Here is a 15,258-nt window from a genome sequence, read left to right as displayed (position 1 = left end):
TTCAAAAGAATAACAAACAGCATGAAGCGATATAAACTTCATAAATAACCATCTGTCCTTATTGATCCATGCCAGTATGGAATTAACGTAAGAAGGAAGTAAACAGTTTGTGAACGGGCCAGACACTTACGACAAAGGGAGACAATTTGAGGGGAGGTCACTCTTGTATGTCAATAGTTCCATGAGAATTATGTTCACAGCAGTAAAATATCAAGTGTTATGTTCACTACAGTGAAATATCAATTGTTATATTCACTTCACTCAAAATATCACTTTCCTCAACTTCAGAAAACGTAATCTTTCACACGTAAGTACATAATAAAATTCCCAATCGAACATTACCCACAGGACAATTCCCCACTGCGCATTTCCCAACAGGATTTTCACACAGGGCAATACAATCCCCACAAAGACATTTCTCCCACCAATAAGGGGATAGTTCCTAACACCCAACAATAACTTGCTGTTAGTGTGACAGAAGGATTTGTTTTCTAAGCATTATATTATAGGAGCAGATGAATAAAGGGTTTGTGTTCCTTATAATAAACAGTTTAGTAGTGAATGATTACTGCGTTAAAAAAACAACTCCGTTCAATAAAGAACAATCATTCTCAATCATTATTCTCTTGAGGATTTCATCTTCAAAAAAACATTCTCTTACTTTTATCAATTGATTATTCATATTCTTGTAGTTGGTGAATATGTATTGAAATCAATGTAAACGTTGAAAAATGGATTTCAACCTTGACAGGTGTTCGAAACAAAATTTTGTTTCAAACATTATTTTTTTTACGTTTCTAATTCACTGGTATGTGTGGAAATAAAGATCACCAAAATCACAAACGTTTCGTTCAGTTTAAAACCTTACCAACTGGTTGCAGAGAAGTAACTAGTCGTTGAGAAAACAGCGTATTCAAAAATGTTTCGGAAGGGAGATAACTCACATTAGAGAACGTGGTAATTATTGTCAACATGGACCTTCACCTACAGGTTAAACGACCAAACGTGTGCCAAATACAGTTTCTGAAAACAGTAGTTTGTTTACAAAATACAATTGCTGACATGTTATGACCCATGCTAAGCGGTTGTCACGTTGTATGAGATCGAACAGACCGCTAAGCAGTGGCGAGAATATAGGCAATGACAGGCAGTGAACGGTAGCACCAGCAGACCGGCAGAATGCCCATGTGAAATTTCTCGCAAACCGGCTGCATGGATTTTGACATTAAGTGTATTGATTTATTCACGTGTCTTATCGTATATGAGTCTGAACTTCAGTCTTAGCGTTTCTGGATAAATATTTAATGGCGATGGTGTTGCTTGGTAATACGCTAAATATTAACACAAAAATAATTTCACCAAGAATTCCCCAAGCCTAGACCTGCTTGCTCGGCACGTTCACAGACAATGCATTCCAGTATTCTTACAGTGGCAGCCTTGTCAATGATATATGTCGACTTGGTGGGTGCTTCTGTCGGAGACAGATCCTGGTTTTATCAGAAGTGTTTGAAAAACTGCAACACTGTCAACTGTACGGACGTAGAGACGTTTCTTCAAAAACAACCATATCACCTTCAGTTGTTGCAGTGGAACTGTATCGATGAATGTAAATATGAGTGTATGTGGTCAACTGTTGAGGCTTTTAGACGTGATGGAAGTGGAATTCCTCAGTTCCATGGGAAGGTAAGGACGAACCAGGGCTGGATTTAGCTTAATAAAACATACACTATTATTGGAAAATTCAACTTAATAATTATGTCTCCATGAACCCAGTGCATGTCAAAATCTTTCGCATTTGTGGCTAACCCTTTATGTGTCCACACAACATTGCTTTTGTAACACTTTGATATTTCTAAGCTTTGTTTACAAAACTGCACAAACACTCACAGTGTTATTGTAGCAGGGTGTCGAGTCATCCCACAGATGACATCCTTACCTTGTCAGCTTGCTGACGGAGTTAACCTCTTTGGTCATGTGGACAAGGCGTCCGACCTGTGATCAGACGGTCTGTGGTTCGAATCCCATCACGGGACTCTGAAATTTTATGGCCGCTACATTATCATGGATATTTTTAATTTGTCATGCTTTTGGGGGGCTTGATGTCTTCAAACTGTGGGTACTTCAAGATAATGTGCATGTCTTTCAACTTTGATAAGTTCATCATGTTCATGAGACCTGGGTGCAACCTGTTTTTTCTGGTGCAACTTGGTTTTCATGTCAACATGTTTGTTGGTTTGTTGTTTTACGCCGCACTCAGCAATGTTCCAGCTATATGACGGCGGTCTGTAAATAATCGAGTCTGGACCAGACGATCTAGTGATTGATATCATGAGCATCGATCCACGCAATTGGGATCGATGACATGCATCAACCAAGTCAGTGAGCCTGACCACCCGATCACGTTAGTCGCCTCTTACGACAACAATAAACAACACACCAACCAAACCAACCTTTTTCAGTGTTGGTATTGGTATTTTACGTTTACCATGTTTACTTTGCCTCACCATGTCAGAGCTATGGATAAGCTCAGTATTTGCGTAAAATACCCATTAAAAATATTCAAACACGTAATTGCTGGTATTTATAAGATGCTAATCCTAATTGTTAATCCCCATTTTTGTGTACATCGAACGTCTGCCATCCTGCTGATGAAATACTGTTTACATTTATATTTATTACTTACTAAATGTCAGGTGACCTTGGCTATATAAGCCTTGGTCAAGAGAGATTGAAAAAAATAAAGAAGGAAAAAAAGAAAGGTCTTACCCTTAGACTAGCTAGGGTTAGGCTGGGTGCTCCGGGGCACCTAGACAACAACCACTACCACTATGTGCTGACCTGGCACATAGTGTCTTTTGTATGTATATATCTATATGTGTAAAGTAAAACTGTATATACCGCAAGCCATCATCTCCAAGTTGTCACTTCCTACTGAGAACCATATGTCGGCCCCTTGCATATATGAGTGTGCAAATCATTCATTAATTAACGTCAGACCAACGTGTTATTACGCGTTACCCAATGCGTAAATACCCAATGAAACTTTTTCAGCATGCGTACAACAGAGATAATTTCCAAAACACAATTACAAGCTTATTTACTTTCCAAGTCAAGCCTATATTTAGAACAGTTATGTACATCTAAAACATTATTTCATTTTTTTGTAAAACTCAGAATGTTTACTCATTTTAGGAAAATCCCAAAAGAGTGATGAATAGATGAGTGACAAAATATTGGTTACCAACTTGAAAATGTAATAAACCAATTAAAATAGAAACCATCGAGTAAAACCTCAATTGCTCAAAAAGTTATCTGGAGCTCTGCCACAGGTAGTCTCATTTATCCATACTACCAGGTACCCATCTTACAATCTGAAGTCTGGATTATTGAATGAAGAAGTTCCATTTGAAAAGTACAATTATATATATATAATTTGGGCCCCAATACGTATTGCAATATCAGGGTTTTATCTTGACTTCAAAACTAGGAGTCCAGAGGACCCCCAATTACTAATTTCAAGGGTCCTTACAGGACATATGAGGGTCCTGTAAATTAATGAAATGGTGTTCTTTACTGTACTATAAGATCTAATAATTACTCTAATTACAGGAAGTTGATATTTCTTGTCAAGAATTTGGTACAATGAACATTATTGTACATCCCTTGGGATACAAATGTATTTTATTCTGCGTCCATTCTATACATTTGTGCATACCGGGGGCACGATAATATGTATCGCAATACAAAACTCGCACATTTCTGCGTCGTGTAAAACCCTGCAATATGTATCGCAATTCAGCTCTCTGTATTGCGATATATTGCAGTACGATGTATGTGCCAATATGCCAACCCTAAGTATGAACATCCCGAGAACTTCCTTACAAATTTATTGATTATATTTTTGGGGCTTAAGAAAGTGAGTATGGTTTTACAACACTTTTAGCAATATTCCAGCAATATCACGGCAGGGGACACCAGAAATGGGCTTCACACATTGTACCCATGTCGGGAATCGAACCCGGGTCTTCGGCGTGACGAGCGAACGCTTTAACCAGCAAGCTACCCGACCACCCCAATGAAGTTGACCAGCTGATAAATCAAATAATACCTTATTCGACGTAATAAGCACCCAGGGCGCTCTCAAAATTAGAAATAGGCGGCTCTTATTTGAATATTATTTTGAGTTGAAAGATCGTAAATTTTGTGGTTTATGGTGACAGCCTGAAATGTTAAAAAACGACAGATATATTTTTCCAGGATTTAATTGCCCATAATTAAGGGTGCATATAACATACGAGTGCGTATTATACACGAATAAATAAGTCTTGTGTACATTGATCAATCGGAAGGGGGGCTAATTGAGATTGTTCACTAGCCAATATATTATCAAATATCGCGTAGATATCGCTTGATCTCATCCAAGCGATATCTCCTGTGGGAGCCAGTTTTGAAAGATAAATTCTGTTCTTTACCATGTTTACCAGACATATTGGCTGGTTTTGCAGTGAATGTCAAGCCCTGGATACAGGTGTTGGAATCACTTGTGCTCTGTGTCATATTTTATTAAAATCAGATCTTAGTTCTTGCTTCCACTAAACAAAGATCTGAGCACAACCTTTCGTCCGACCAATCAGAGCGTCGCTTACCAGATCATGAAAGTGACAGTTGGAATGTGTTTTCTAATCATACAACCTCGAAAACTTAAACACGGGCTATCCGAACGATAGTTACAGGCTTAATGACTGAATCCATACAATCTAGACCATCTGTTATTCCAGAAGGTTCTTTTGTTCAGGTTTCAAATTTTTAATCGAGAATTTGTCAAAATATTTATGAAGCGTAGTTGCCAATTTGAAGGTAGTGCTGTAAGGCATGAGAAAGCTGCCTTCTGATTGGCTAATGTCAACTTCTTGTCAGTCAATTCATTGGTCGGTCAAAGTTCGCACAACGTTGGTCTGACCCATAATGGTGTGTTCTCAGATCTTTGTTTGGCGGTAGCGAGGACTAAGATCTGATTTTAATGATATTGACCTGTGTAGATATATATACCCTTTTTATCCCCCCAGCATATGACATGTACCATATAATGTCTGTCTGTCCCTCCATCCGTCCATATTTCATTTCATAACTTGAAAATCTTGAAGGATTTTCATCCAAACTTTGTACATGTACATGTATTAACCTGAGGCTGATTTTGTTGAGATCTCTTCAACTCGTCTAAACAGTTTGAATTATAAATAAATATTGTATTGAACCAAAAAAAACATATGGACATATTTCGCACAAAAACATCAACTATGTAATACAGGATTTTTACAGTCAAATTTTAATCTTTCTTTTCCAAGTGGCCGTTTGTCCGCGTCCTCGGGGTACAGGAGCCTGCATCCACTCTGTTCTCCATCCTCAACGCCTTGTCCCATCTGGGGCTGATCTGGTTTCGGTCGAAGGTGTCCAAGTCCTGCCCTCTCTACTACGTCTGGCACGGGGCGGCTATGGTAGGTTAACATTTCACTCACCAACATACCCGTGAAGATACCCGGGTTAGAATAGGTTTTCACCAACCCATGCTTGCCGTAAAAGCAACTATGCTTGTCAGGATAGGGTGGTCAGACTCACTGACTTGGTTGATGCATGTCATCATATCCAAATTGTGTTGGTCGATGCTAATGATGTCAATCACTGGTCTGATCTTGATTCACTTATTTACAGACCGCTGTCGTATAGCTGGAATGTTTCTGAGTGCGGCGTTTATCAACAAACAAAATAAACAACAAACAAACAAACCTGATGAAGAACTCCACCTCGTCCTACTGAACATGTTAAACATTCATGCTTCATTTGTTTGTTTGTTTGTTGTTTGTTGTTTGTTTGTTGTTTAACGCCGCATGCATGCATGAACCAAGAACCAAGTCAGCGAGCTTGACCACCTGATCCCGTTAGTCGCCTCTTACGACAAGCATAGTCCCCTTTTTGGCAAGCATGGGTTGATGGAGACCTATTCTACCTCGGATCTTTACGGGTCTGATAGTTGATGAACAATGATGTCTTGCACAAAAAATCAAATGTCAAGTATGAAGTGCCTCCCATCTCACTGTTTTAAAAAAGGTGGATACAATTAAATAATTGATTTATTGTTTACAGGTTGCGATTAATGCTTGGACGTGGTCCACTGTCTTCCATACAAGAGAAACCGACTTCACCGAGGTAAGGAACACTTTGGCCAAAACCACCTACTGCTGTTTCAGCGAGTATGGACCAAACAGAAGGGCCTGTATGCACGGTTTAGGTTTTTTTTGTTTTTTTTGTAAAATAATGTTTAACACTGATGGCATTTTCAGAAATGATATTAGTTGCAATTTTCCTTGAATTTTAGATCAGAATAGTAACAGCAATTTTAACATGTGGAAACATTCAATGTTTTATTGGAATGAAAATGTGGGATTCTTGACGTCTGTTTCCATAGAACTTTTGGATAGCAAGTGGAACTATGGGTCGGTCAGGTTACCTGAAACACAAGAATGTTTTGGGGGAGAGGCGCTCTGGACAATAACATACATGTAGCTTCATATATGTGACCGCTGGTACATATTATCACCATCATAAGTTAAATATAACAAATTCAAATGTGTTGGTAATCGATCTTATTAAAATCAGATCTTTTTCTCCAATATGATACAGGGGGCACGGGTGGCCCAGTCGTCTAAGGCGCTGCGATTCGCTGTGCAGAGTTGCGTCCATTGGACACGCCAGAAACCTATGATTGTGGGTTCGAATCCTGGTTCTCCTCGATTATGTTTCTAGGTTTGTCAGCACCATACCCGTGCTCGTGGGTTTCACCGAAGTGGTAAACGTCTGAGACCTGCATCACTTCGGGCTTTCCTCCCATATTAAGCTGACACGCCGTGATATAACTGGAATACTGTTAAAAGCGGCGTTAAACCCAACTCACTCACTCACTCACTCCAATATGATACCTCCTCATTGGTTAAGTTTGGGACACCTCAACCAGGAGCAAGTTTTTACCTTCAAAATAAAGATCATGTAGATTCTTTATCCAATCAGACATTCGCTTTCTAAAATGACACAGCTGTTGCCGGCTTCATTTATATTTGCCTTGATTCAAAATTTTTGATTTGTACAGATAAAAACCACCACAGACCACAAATGATCCCTCAATGGTACCATATTCGATGTAATAAGCACCCCGCTCTAATAAGTGCCCACGGCGATATTTGCTAATATATTGGCAAGTGAACAATCCCAATTGGCACCCCTTCCGATTGATCAATGTACACAAGACTTATTTATTCGTGTATAATACGCACTCGTGTGTTATATGCACCCTTAATTATGGGCAATCAAATTCTGGAAACATATATCTGTCGTATATAAACAGTCAGACCGTCAGCATAAACCACGAAATTTATCTTTCAACTGTTTTTTTCACCAAAATATTATTCTAATAAGAGCCCCCTTTTTCTAATTTTGAGAGCGTCCTGGGCACTTATTACGTCAAATACGGTTATCCGTTTTGGGTGTAGAAGCCATGGTGCTCTGAAAGACAGGGTGTATGAAAATATCTACCAAAATATAATAGCACAGACTTACTTATCTGCATTTGGAACTTGTGGTTTTAGTTTGTTTTTCGAGATACAGAAATCATTTATGCTGGTCCGAGTGCTTCACTCCCTCATACCAAGACTTTGGAGTCTTGATGCTGATTGGCTAAGAAGAAAGTTCACCAAACACAACTGCCTATGGGGGGTTCCTTAGACCTACAAGCAGAGGGGTATCGTATTTGAGTTAAAGATCTGAGATTGTTTATGATTGAATTGGAATAAATTAATCAAGACTGGAATGCTGCTTAAAGAAGTTCACAATTATAATCATGATAATTAACCAATCAGCTATTCATGATGTTTGTAGTGAGTGAGTGAGTGAGTTGGGTTTATCGCCGCTTTTAACAGTATTCCAGTTATATCGCGGCGTGTCAGCTTAATGTGGGAGGAAAGCCTGAAGTGATGCAGGTCTCAGATGTTTACCACTTCGGTGAAACCCACGAGCACGGGTATGGTGCTGACAAACCTAGAAACATAATCGAGCAAACTGGGATTCGAACCCACAATCATAGGTTTCTGGCGTGCCCAAGGGACGCAACTCTGCACAGTGAATCGCGGCGCCTTAGACGACTGGGCCACCCGTGCCCCCTGATGTTTGCAATTAATTATAATTTAAAAATCTGTGGGAATTAATGTGTATGTCCCTTGTACGTCTGAATGGAGAGGGGAGCTGTTGTCTTTCGGGAATAACATTTCCATGATGAAATTCACATATATTTCTTGAAGACAGTGTTTTACGTCGTCATGTGTTACCATGGAAACTGATCGACATACACATGATAAAGATGGTCTCTGTTTCAGAAAATGGACTATTTCTTTGCCTTTTCCATTGTGCTTTACAATGTGTTTATCTTCAGCTGCAGGTGAGTACAGAGAAGAATTGTAAGTGTTCATTAGGTTGAAACCGATGATAAAGATGATTCTTGTACAGAGCTCCAGATGACATTTTGAGCAATTGAGTTTTTACTCGAAGGTTTCTATTTTAATTGGGTTATTACATTTTTCATTGGGTAACCGATATTTTTTCAAAAATTTAGATTTCAAAAATAATAAAATAATGTTTTAGATGTAAATAACAGTCCTAAATATAGGCTTGACTTCAAAGGTAAATAAGCTCGTAATTCTGTAAAAAATTCAAAAGCTTCATTGGGTATTCATGCATGCTGTTTTCAAAAATTGAGTTTTCCATTTAATGCATTTCTGAACGCAAGTTTTTTTTAATGTAATTGGGTTTTGAATAGTTTTGGGGGGTATTTTATGCAAATACGCAGCTTATCTGTAGCTCTGGTTGTATCTGTCGTATGACAAGTCTTGAGTAGGTTCTAATGTTTGTTCAGGTTTGTTACAGTTGTGCTTAACATCTAAGATGGCTGACCCCGCCGAGCAATTGCGTTATATCGCATGTGAAGTTCCATACATGTAACGCACCTCACACATGAAGAGTTACCCAACATAGTTACCTCCCCTATACCACTATGTGGCTGCATAGCATATATACCACAATGATGAAATGAAAACATGTCAAGATTGCAGTAATACATTGGTGATGAACATAACATGACTGCAGTGACAACTTAGTGGTGGTGATGATGATGTTTATGAGGATGATGATGTTTATGATGATGATGTTAATAATGATGTTTATGACGATGATGACAACTATGATGATGATGATTTTAATGGGGATGGGAATATAGATCGCAATGATTATAATTATTATTATGATGACTGACTGACGATGTTGATAAGTTGATGATGATGTTGCTTTTGAATGTGTCTAGGATTTTCGGGACGAAAGTAAGATGGCGTCAGTGCGTGGTGGGTGGGTGCCTTCTCCTGTTCTACGCAAAACACATCCGCTTTCTCACTTACTCCAGGTTTGACTACGGTTATAACATGAAGATAAATTTATTCTTTGGTGAGTTTGAAGTTTTCTTCTCTGCCAAAATATTTCTGAAGTCAGTGGAGGTTATGGCATGGTGCATTATCCCCGTCGGCTGTTCATCATCCGTTAATTTAGGATTCTACATTTTAATTTTGGCTGTAAGAATGAAATTTTCAGAGAATATAGGACTCAAATTTCAAAACAGTTTTAAAATGAAAATTTTACATGAAGTTTTTTATGGTCGAGGAATCACAAGCATTAATTTTATGTGTAGCAGCATCATGGGATGTCCCTCCTAACGACCAATCACATCAGTAAAATAACATAGGGCAACCAATGAAGCAATTAATGTGAACAAGCCCATTTACCACAAGGTGAGAATGATAATGCTTAGTGGAAAGTAAACAGTAATTTGGCTCATATCCTTGGCCTCATGGGTATGAACACTTTTAAAGAAACAATTTTCTTGCAGGCATGTTCAACATGATCGGATGGTTGATCTGGTGTGGCGTGAAGTACAAGAAACAACGGTATGTGTGGAAGTGTGCTGCTGTTGTTTTAGGAATCAATGCGTTGTTGTTGCTGGAGGTGTTTGACTTTCCGCCATTCTGGTGGATACTGGATGCACATGCACTGTGGCATGCTGGGACGGCTCCCCTCGGGTGGCTGTGGTACAGGTAAGTTCATCCCTCCGAATTACGCTGCCGTAGTTCCTGTTGTTGGGGTCACAGTACATACTGACTAATTTCGTATATAAATTCTCCTTTGAATCGTATGTTTTACATGTGAAGGATATGTCTATATCATGTAAATTACAAACATCTGGAGACGAGATACATAACCTTTGTGCATTTGTTTATGATTTATGCTGGACATTAACATATTCATTTGAGAAACAGGAGGAGGAGAATGTTTTTAAGATAAATTGGCTAATGTCGATTTCTTGTAAGTCATTGGTCAGTCAAATTTTGCTTCAGGTCGTTATGATGTAATGGAATATAATGTTATACTGTTGTCATGGTTATGATGGAATGTCCTGAGATCTTTGTTTAGCAGAAGCAAATGGTGCCTGTTTCGTGAGAATTGGTGTTAGCTTTATAGTCCTTTGTTTCAGTTTTATCATAGACGATTCCCTGTATCTGAAGCAGTGGGAAGAAGACATGGCACTCAAACTGGATTGACAACAACAACAACAACAACAACAACAACAACAACTACAGATAGCATCATCATCAACAACACAAAGGAGTTGATGAACAAGGGAGATATATCTATGGATGTACAGCTTCTTTATAACAATGACTGCCACATTTTGGTGTAGATACTAACACTGATGTCAACTGACTTATCTCCCTTCATCATCATACCCACTTCTAAATCATTCGTCACCACTCGCCCCTTTCCGTAACCTGCCAGAAGACTCGTCTCTATGGATGAATGTTATGTGTGAAAATAAGACAAACCAATCAGAATGCGTGTATGATTTTAAGTTCTTCGTCAAAGAATCCCTCAGAAATAATTTTTGATTTTACATGTCTTGCATCTAAAAATATACCTAAGACACAGTTAAATGTGTTCAATCATACTGTATAATTCCGCATGTCCCGATGTGCTTTTAATTACCACTGCAATATATATAATATATGGGGACATATATGTCAACCATCACGTAATGAGTAGACAGTTGTTTTAGGTATGCCCGTTTGCGGTAAGATGGACCCCGCTTGCAAAAATGGCCATGAGAGGGGCACGAGTCGCAATTTGGCTTGTCCGGGAATAACACAATTTGGTCACGAATGCTTCTAAATGCCACTTGAAGACCTTAAGGTAGTTGATGCACTGAATTATTTTTATCAATGCACCTTACATTTGTGACTGTTATATGAATGTGTCGCACCTCTCCAACATGGAGTGGTTTACTTTAGCTGCTGATACTGAGCCCAGACTTTTTTAAGTCTAGGTTTACAAATCCACTGACTCCTCAAAATTGAAAAGTTGGAAAATAAAAAAAATAAAAAAGTGCACTGGGTATATATTTTGCCAACAAGAAAAAAGTAACATAATGTTAAATCCTTCACAGCCACTATCAAAATAAATAAATTATTTCAAATACTGTAATGAAACCTGTTGAAAGTTTATCTTAAAAACATTCCCCCCCCCCCCCCCCACACACACACACACATTTTATATCTTTACCATAATAATCCCTACCTTCTAAACATGAAAATCACTAAAGATATATAAAATTTGAATAATTTACAATTATCTTTTTTTCAACCTACCAACCATTATTTTTGGGGACAAAAACTGTGAACCAAAAAGAAGAAAGTGTTTTTTTATGAAACTCACAAACTTTGGTATGGTGCTGCCAAACCAGGTTACCACTGTACAAAGCAATCTCAGCGCCAATGTGATCCTAACTCCCATACCTTGACATTGACTTACAGCGGTCATAGGGCTAAGGTTGTTTTGTACAACGGCACCCATGATTATAATCAGATCAAAGAAATTGTATTCCTGTCAGCAAGAATTATAGAAAAATTAATAGCTATTAATTAATAGCTTTTTTGGTAATCATCACTAATCTGAGGAAGAGAATTTATTGATGTCAACTTCTTTGTTATGAGGAGCCCAAGTTTCGGAGTATACGCTTACACATTTATCAGTTGACATCCATAAATTCCTTATGTGTATCACTTCTAAATGCCTTTCAAAGACTTGATCACTAATCTAACGCAATGTTTTGAGGAAGCATTAGTGATGTTGCCATGCCAATTAGAAAGCATTTTCCACAATGCAATTATTCATACACAGTGAAATATTCCTTGCTTGATTCCTACTCGATTTCCTGGCTTCACATCCCATGAACATTTGGCAACCAATCAGAGCGCTGCACATCCCCCCATCATGTTGCAATGCTTACTAATATCACTAATATGTCAGGAATTCCAAGCTGAGTGACTTGATAGCCAAACTTGGGGAAAAACATTTTGTTCAAATTGGGATTTTTTTTAAAGTTGTCAATTTCTTAAATTCAGATTTATCTTATTGAATTCGATGCAGTAATGTGAAACTAAGGATTACATACTTAGCCTTTATTGGTCCTGTTATCAGTGAAATACAAGACACCTCTACAACATTTGTTACGACTGCTTTGAGAGGCAAGGGAGTTAACTGACTGTAAAAAGTCCAGTTTCCAACCTTGCCAAACTAGCCTGGAATTTCTGGGCTCAATTATAGCGCCACCAGTGGTTATGACGTGTTTCATCCCTTCGATGTTTATTTTGGCAAGGGTGGAATCTTGACTTTTATAGTCTCAGGAAGATGTAGTTCCAAGTACACCACAGGAATTGGGACATGTTTTATTCCACTTTGGACATTTTCACTGATATTGGCTGAAGGCTTTACATGGACCTCGGAGCAGGTCTAGGTAAGTTCCTGACTGTTTTCTTGTGATTTCTGCTGCTGATGTTATATTGTAACGTGACTTTGATATGTGATGTACGTTTATGGTGTGTGATACTAGTGTAATATATTGTATTGGTCATGTTTGAAAATGTTGAAGTGAATGCCAGTTAAGGATTTAAACCATTGAATGGAAGTCTTGAAACCATTGTATTCAGTTACTGGAATTGGGATATCACAGTTGATGGTATAGATGTGTTTTGTAAACTATATCCTCGAAGTATATCTCAGATTGGTCAGGAATTTTCTTGCATCAATCCTTAGTGCATAAACAGAGGCAGTCATGGATGAACACGTGTCCAGGTTTCCTGTCATATTTCATAAACAGAGATGGGGGCACGGGTGTCGTGATTAGCTGGGCAGAGTTGTGTCCCTTGGGCAGGCCAGAAACCTATGAGTGTGGGTTAGAATCCCGGTTCACCCCTATTATGTTTCTAGGTTTGTCAGCACCATACCCATGCTCGTGGGTTTCACCGAAGTCGTAAACGTCTCAGACCTGCATCACTTTGGGCCTTCCTCCCACAATAAACTGACACGCCGTGATATAACTGGAATAATGTTAAAAACGGCGTTAAACCCAACTCACTCACTCGCTCACTAAACAGAGAGGGGGTGAGGATTTGGAAAACAGTGTGCCCACAAGACCAGTCACAGGACACACTGACATCGCTGTGTCTCGTACCTGGATTGGTGCCTCTGTGAAGATCTGAGTGACAGTTCATCTTACAGCAACCCATGCTCGTCAGCATAGGCAACTAATGGGATCGTCATATAGCTGGATTATTGCTGAGTGCGACATTAAGCAAAGAAAATCAAACTGGATTGACTGATGGATGCTCAAATTGATGAATGGTGTGAATTGTGATAAATCTATGCCACAAAGTATTAAGAAACAAAACTGATCATTTTTCCTTCTAATTATTATTCCGTAATATTGACAAATCTAAAGAACTTGTAGAAAAGATTGTTTGATTATGTTCTGTCGTGAGGTGAAGTGAAATGGGGTTTAACATCGTGTTTAAGATTACTGCACTTATATAGTGACAAGCATGCACATGTGTGTGGCTGCTTGAACTAGTCTGTACTTAAGCCGGTTTTCTAGTGCTAGCCCACTGAGATACCATGCCACAGTTTTAACATCAGTACCCCACTCACAGTATACCGACTCTGAGCTGACCAGTTCTTGTTTCATCCCGAGCCGAGCGCCAGGCAGGGTAACAACAAGTACCATCTTTTTGTATGACGCGGCCAGGGATCGAACCACCGACCTTTGGCTCTCTGGGCAGACACTCCATCCTCAAGGCCACGGAGGCATCTATTCTGTAGTAACATGGTGATGGTCTTGTTTCATGTTAATAGAGTTTGTACTATGCACTTGTACGCCACCGATGTGTCTTATGATAATTATCATTGTGTATGTGAAACATTTGTATCTGTTGAGCTGTGAAACTTGATGTTAATGTTAAGATAGCCTTGTGTGCAGAATCTAATGTCTACTCTCGTGCTACACATCTCTGTTACTGCCTGTTCCTGGGGAGAAATTCGCTATTGCTGAACTGAACAACAGCAAACACTTCCTGTTAAATGTAAAACTTGCAAAATAATTCTGTCTGCAACTATGCCATCTTGCCCAGCAGGGAGAACTCCATATTGGAAATGGATTCACTGGAGTGGGCGAGCTCTGTTCTTATTGTTTTGGCTTGCAGATGTTTTGAGCCAATCATTCACGTCGGGAGGTGGTTTTGAGTAGACTCATTAAACTCAGATCTCGGTTCTCGCTTCTGCTATAGTTTAGCAGTAGCGACAAAGATCTGAGTTTAATGAGTTTTTACTTTGGAGAAACTTTTGATAATACTAATGATGATAATGATACTAATACTAATAATACTAATACTACTACTACTACTACTACTAATATTTGATTGTGGCCATAGATGCGTGTAATTATTGTTTCTATTGTTTCATAATGATTATGTGTAATCTGTCATTGTGCATATCTTGAGCGTAAAGATGAAGATTCTTGAAGAGAAATATGTTTCTATGTTCATACTTTTGCAATAAATTTGTTGAATGCTTTTTTCAAATTTTTCATTTTTATGAGAATAGCCAAGGTTATTCTGTTCGCTTTTTCATGCATCCATTTTATACATGACATGTTCATTCAGACTGGGACAAAAAGTTGCAGATTAACTTAGGTATGTGAGTGAGTGAGTTGGGTTAACGCCGCTTTTAGCCTTATTCCAGTTATATCACAGCGTGTCAGCTTAATGTGGGAGGAAAGCCAGAAGT

General features: G+C 38.7%; 1 protein-coding gene across 1 annotated transcript; it reads left to right on the top strand.

The window, feature by feature from the left end:
- Positions 1 to 956: 956 nt before the first annotated feature.
- On the top strand, positions 957 to 11,764 carry LOC139470309 (post-GPI attachment to proteins factor 3-like). The gene is made up of 7 exons (XM_071252670.1): positions 957 to 1,683; positions 5,346 to 5,495; positions 6,142 to 6,204; positions 8,421 to 8,482; positions 9,401 to 9,537; positions 9,977 to 10,181; positions 10,619 to 11,764. Exons 1-7 carry the CDS (start codon positions 1,408 to 1,410, stop codon positions 10,683 to 10,685), a joined length of 960 nt encoding a protein of 319 aa, XP_071108771.1. The 5' UTR covers positions 957 to 1,407; the 3' UTR covers positions 10,686 to 11,764.
- Positions 11,765 to 15,258: the final 3,494 nt, after the last annotated feature.

This window comes from Haliotis cracherodii, unplaced genomic scaffold, assembly GCF_022045235.1.
Source record: "Haliotis cracherodii isolate W230 unplaced genomic scaffold, xgHalCrac1.p SCAF_20, whole genome shotgun sequence".
Lineage (NCBI taxonomy): Eukaryota > Metazoa > Mollusca > Gastropoda > Lepetellida > Haliotidae > Haliotis > Haliotis cracherodii.
The sequence above is the reverse complement of the archived record's forward strand: the minus strand, read 5'-3'. Positions and strand labels throughout refer to the sequence as shown.

Bases quoted from the DNA above. Each gene is read 5' to 3' on its own strand.
- LOC139470309 (XM_071252670.1), top strand. From the start codon at position 1,408: ATGCATTCCAGTATTCTTACAGTGGCAGCCTTGTCAATGATATATGTC. The intron at 5,496-6,141 runs GTAGGTTAACAT...TATTGTTTACAG, and splicing joins TCTGGCACGGGGCGGCTATG to GTTGCGATTAATGCTTGGAC. The intron at 10,182-10,618 runs GTAAGTTCATCC...CCTTTGTTTCAG, and splicing joins CTCGGGTGGCTGTGGTACAG to TTTTATCATAGACGATTCCC.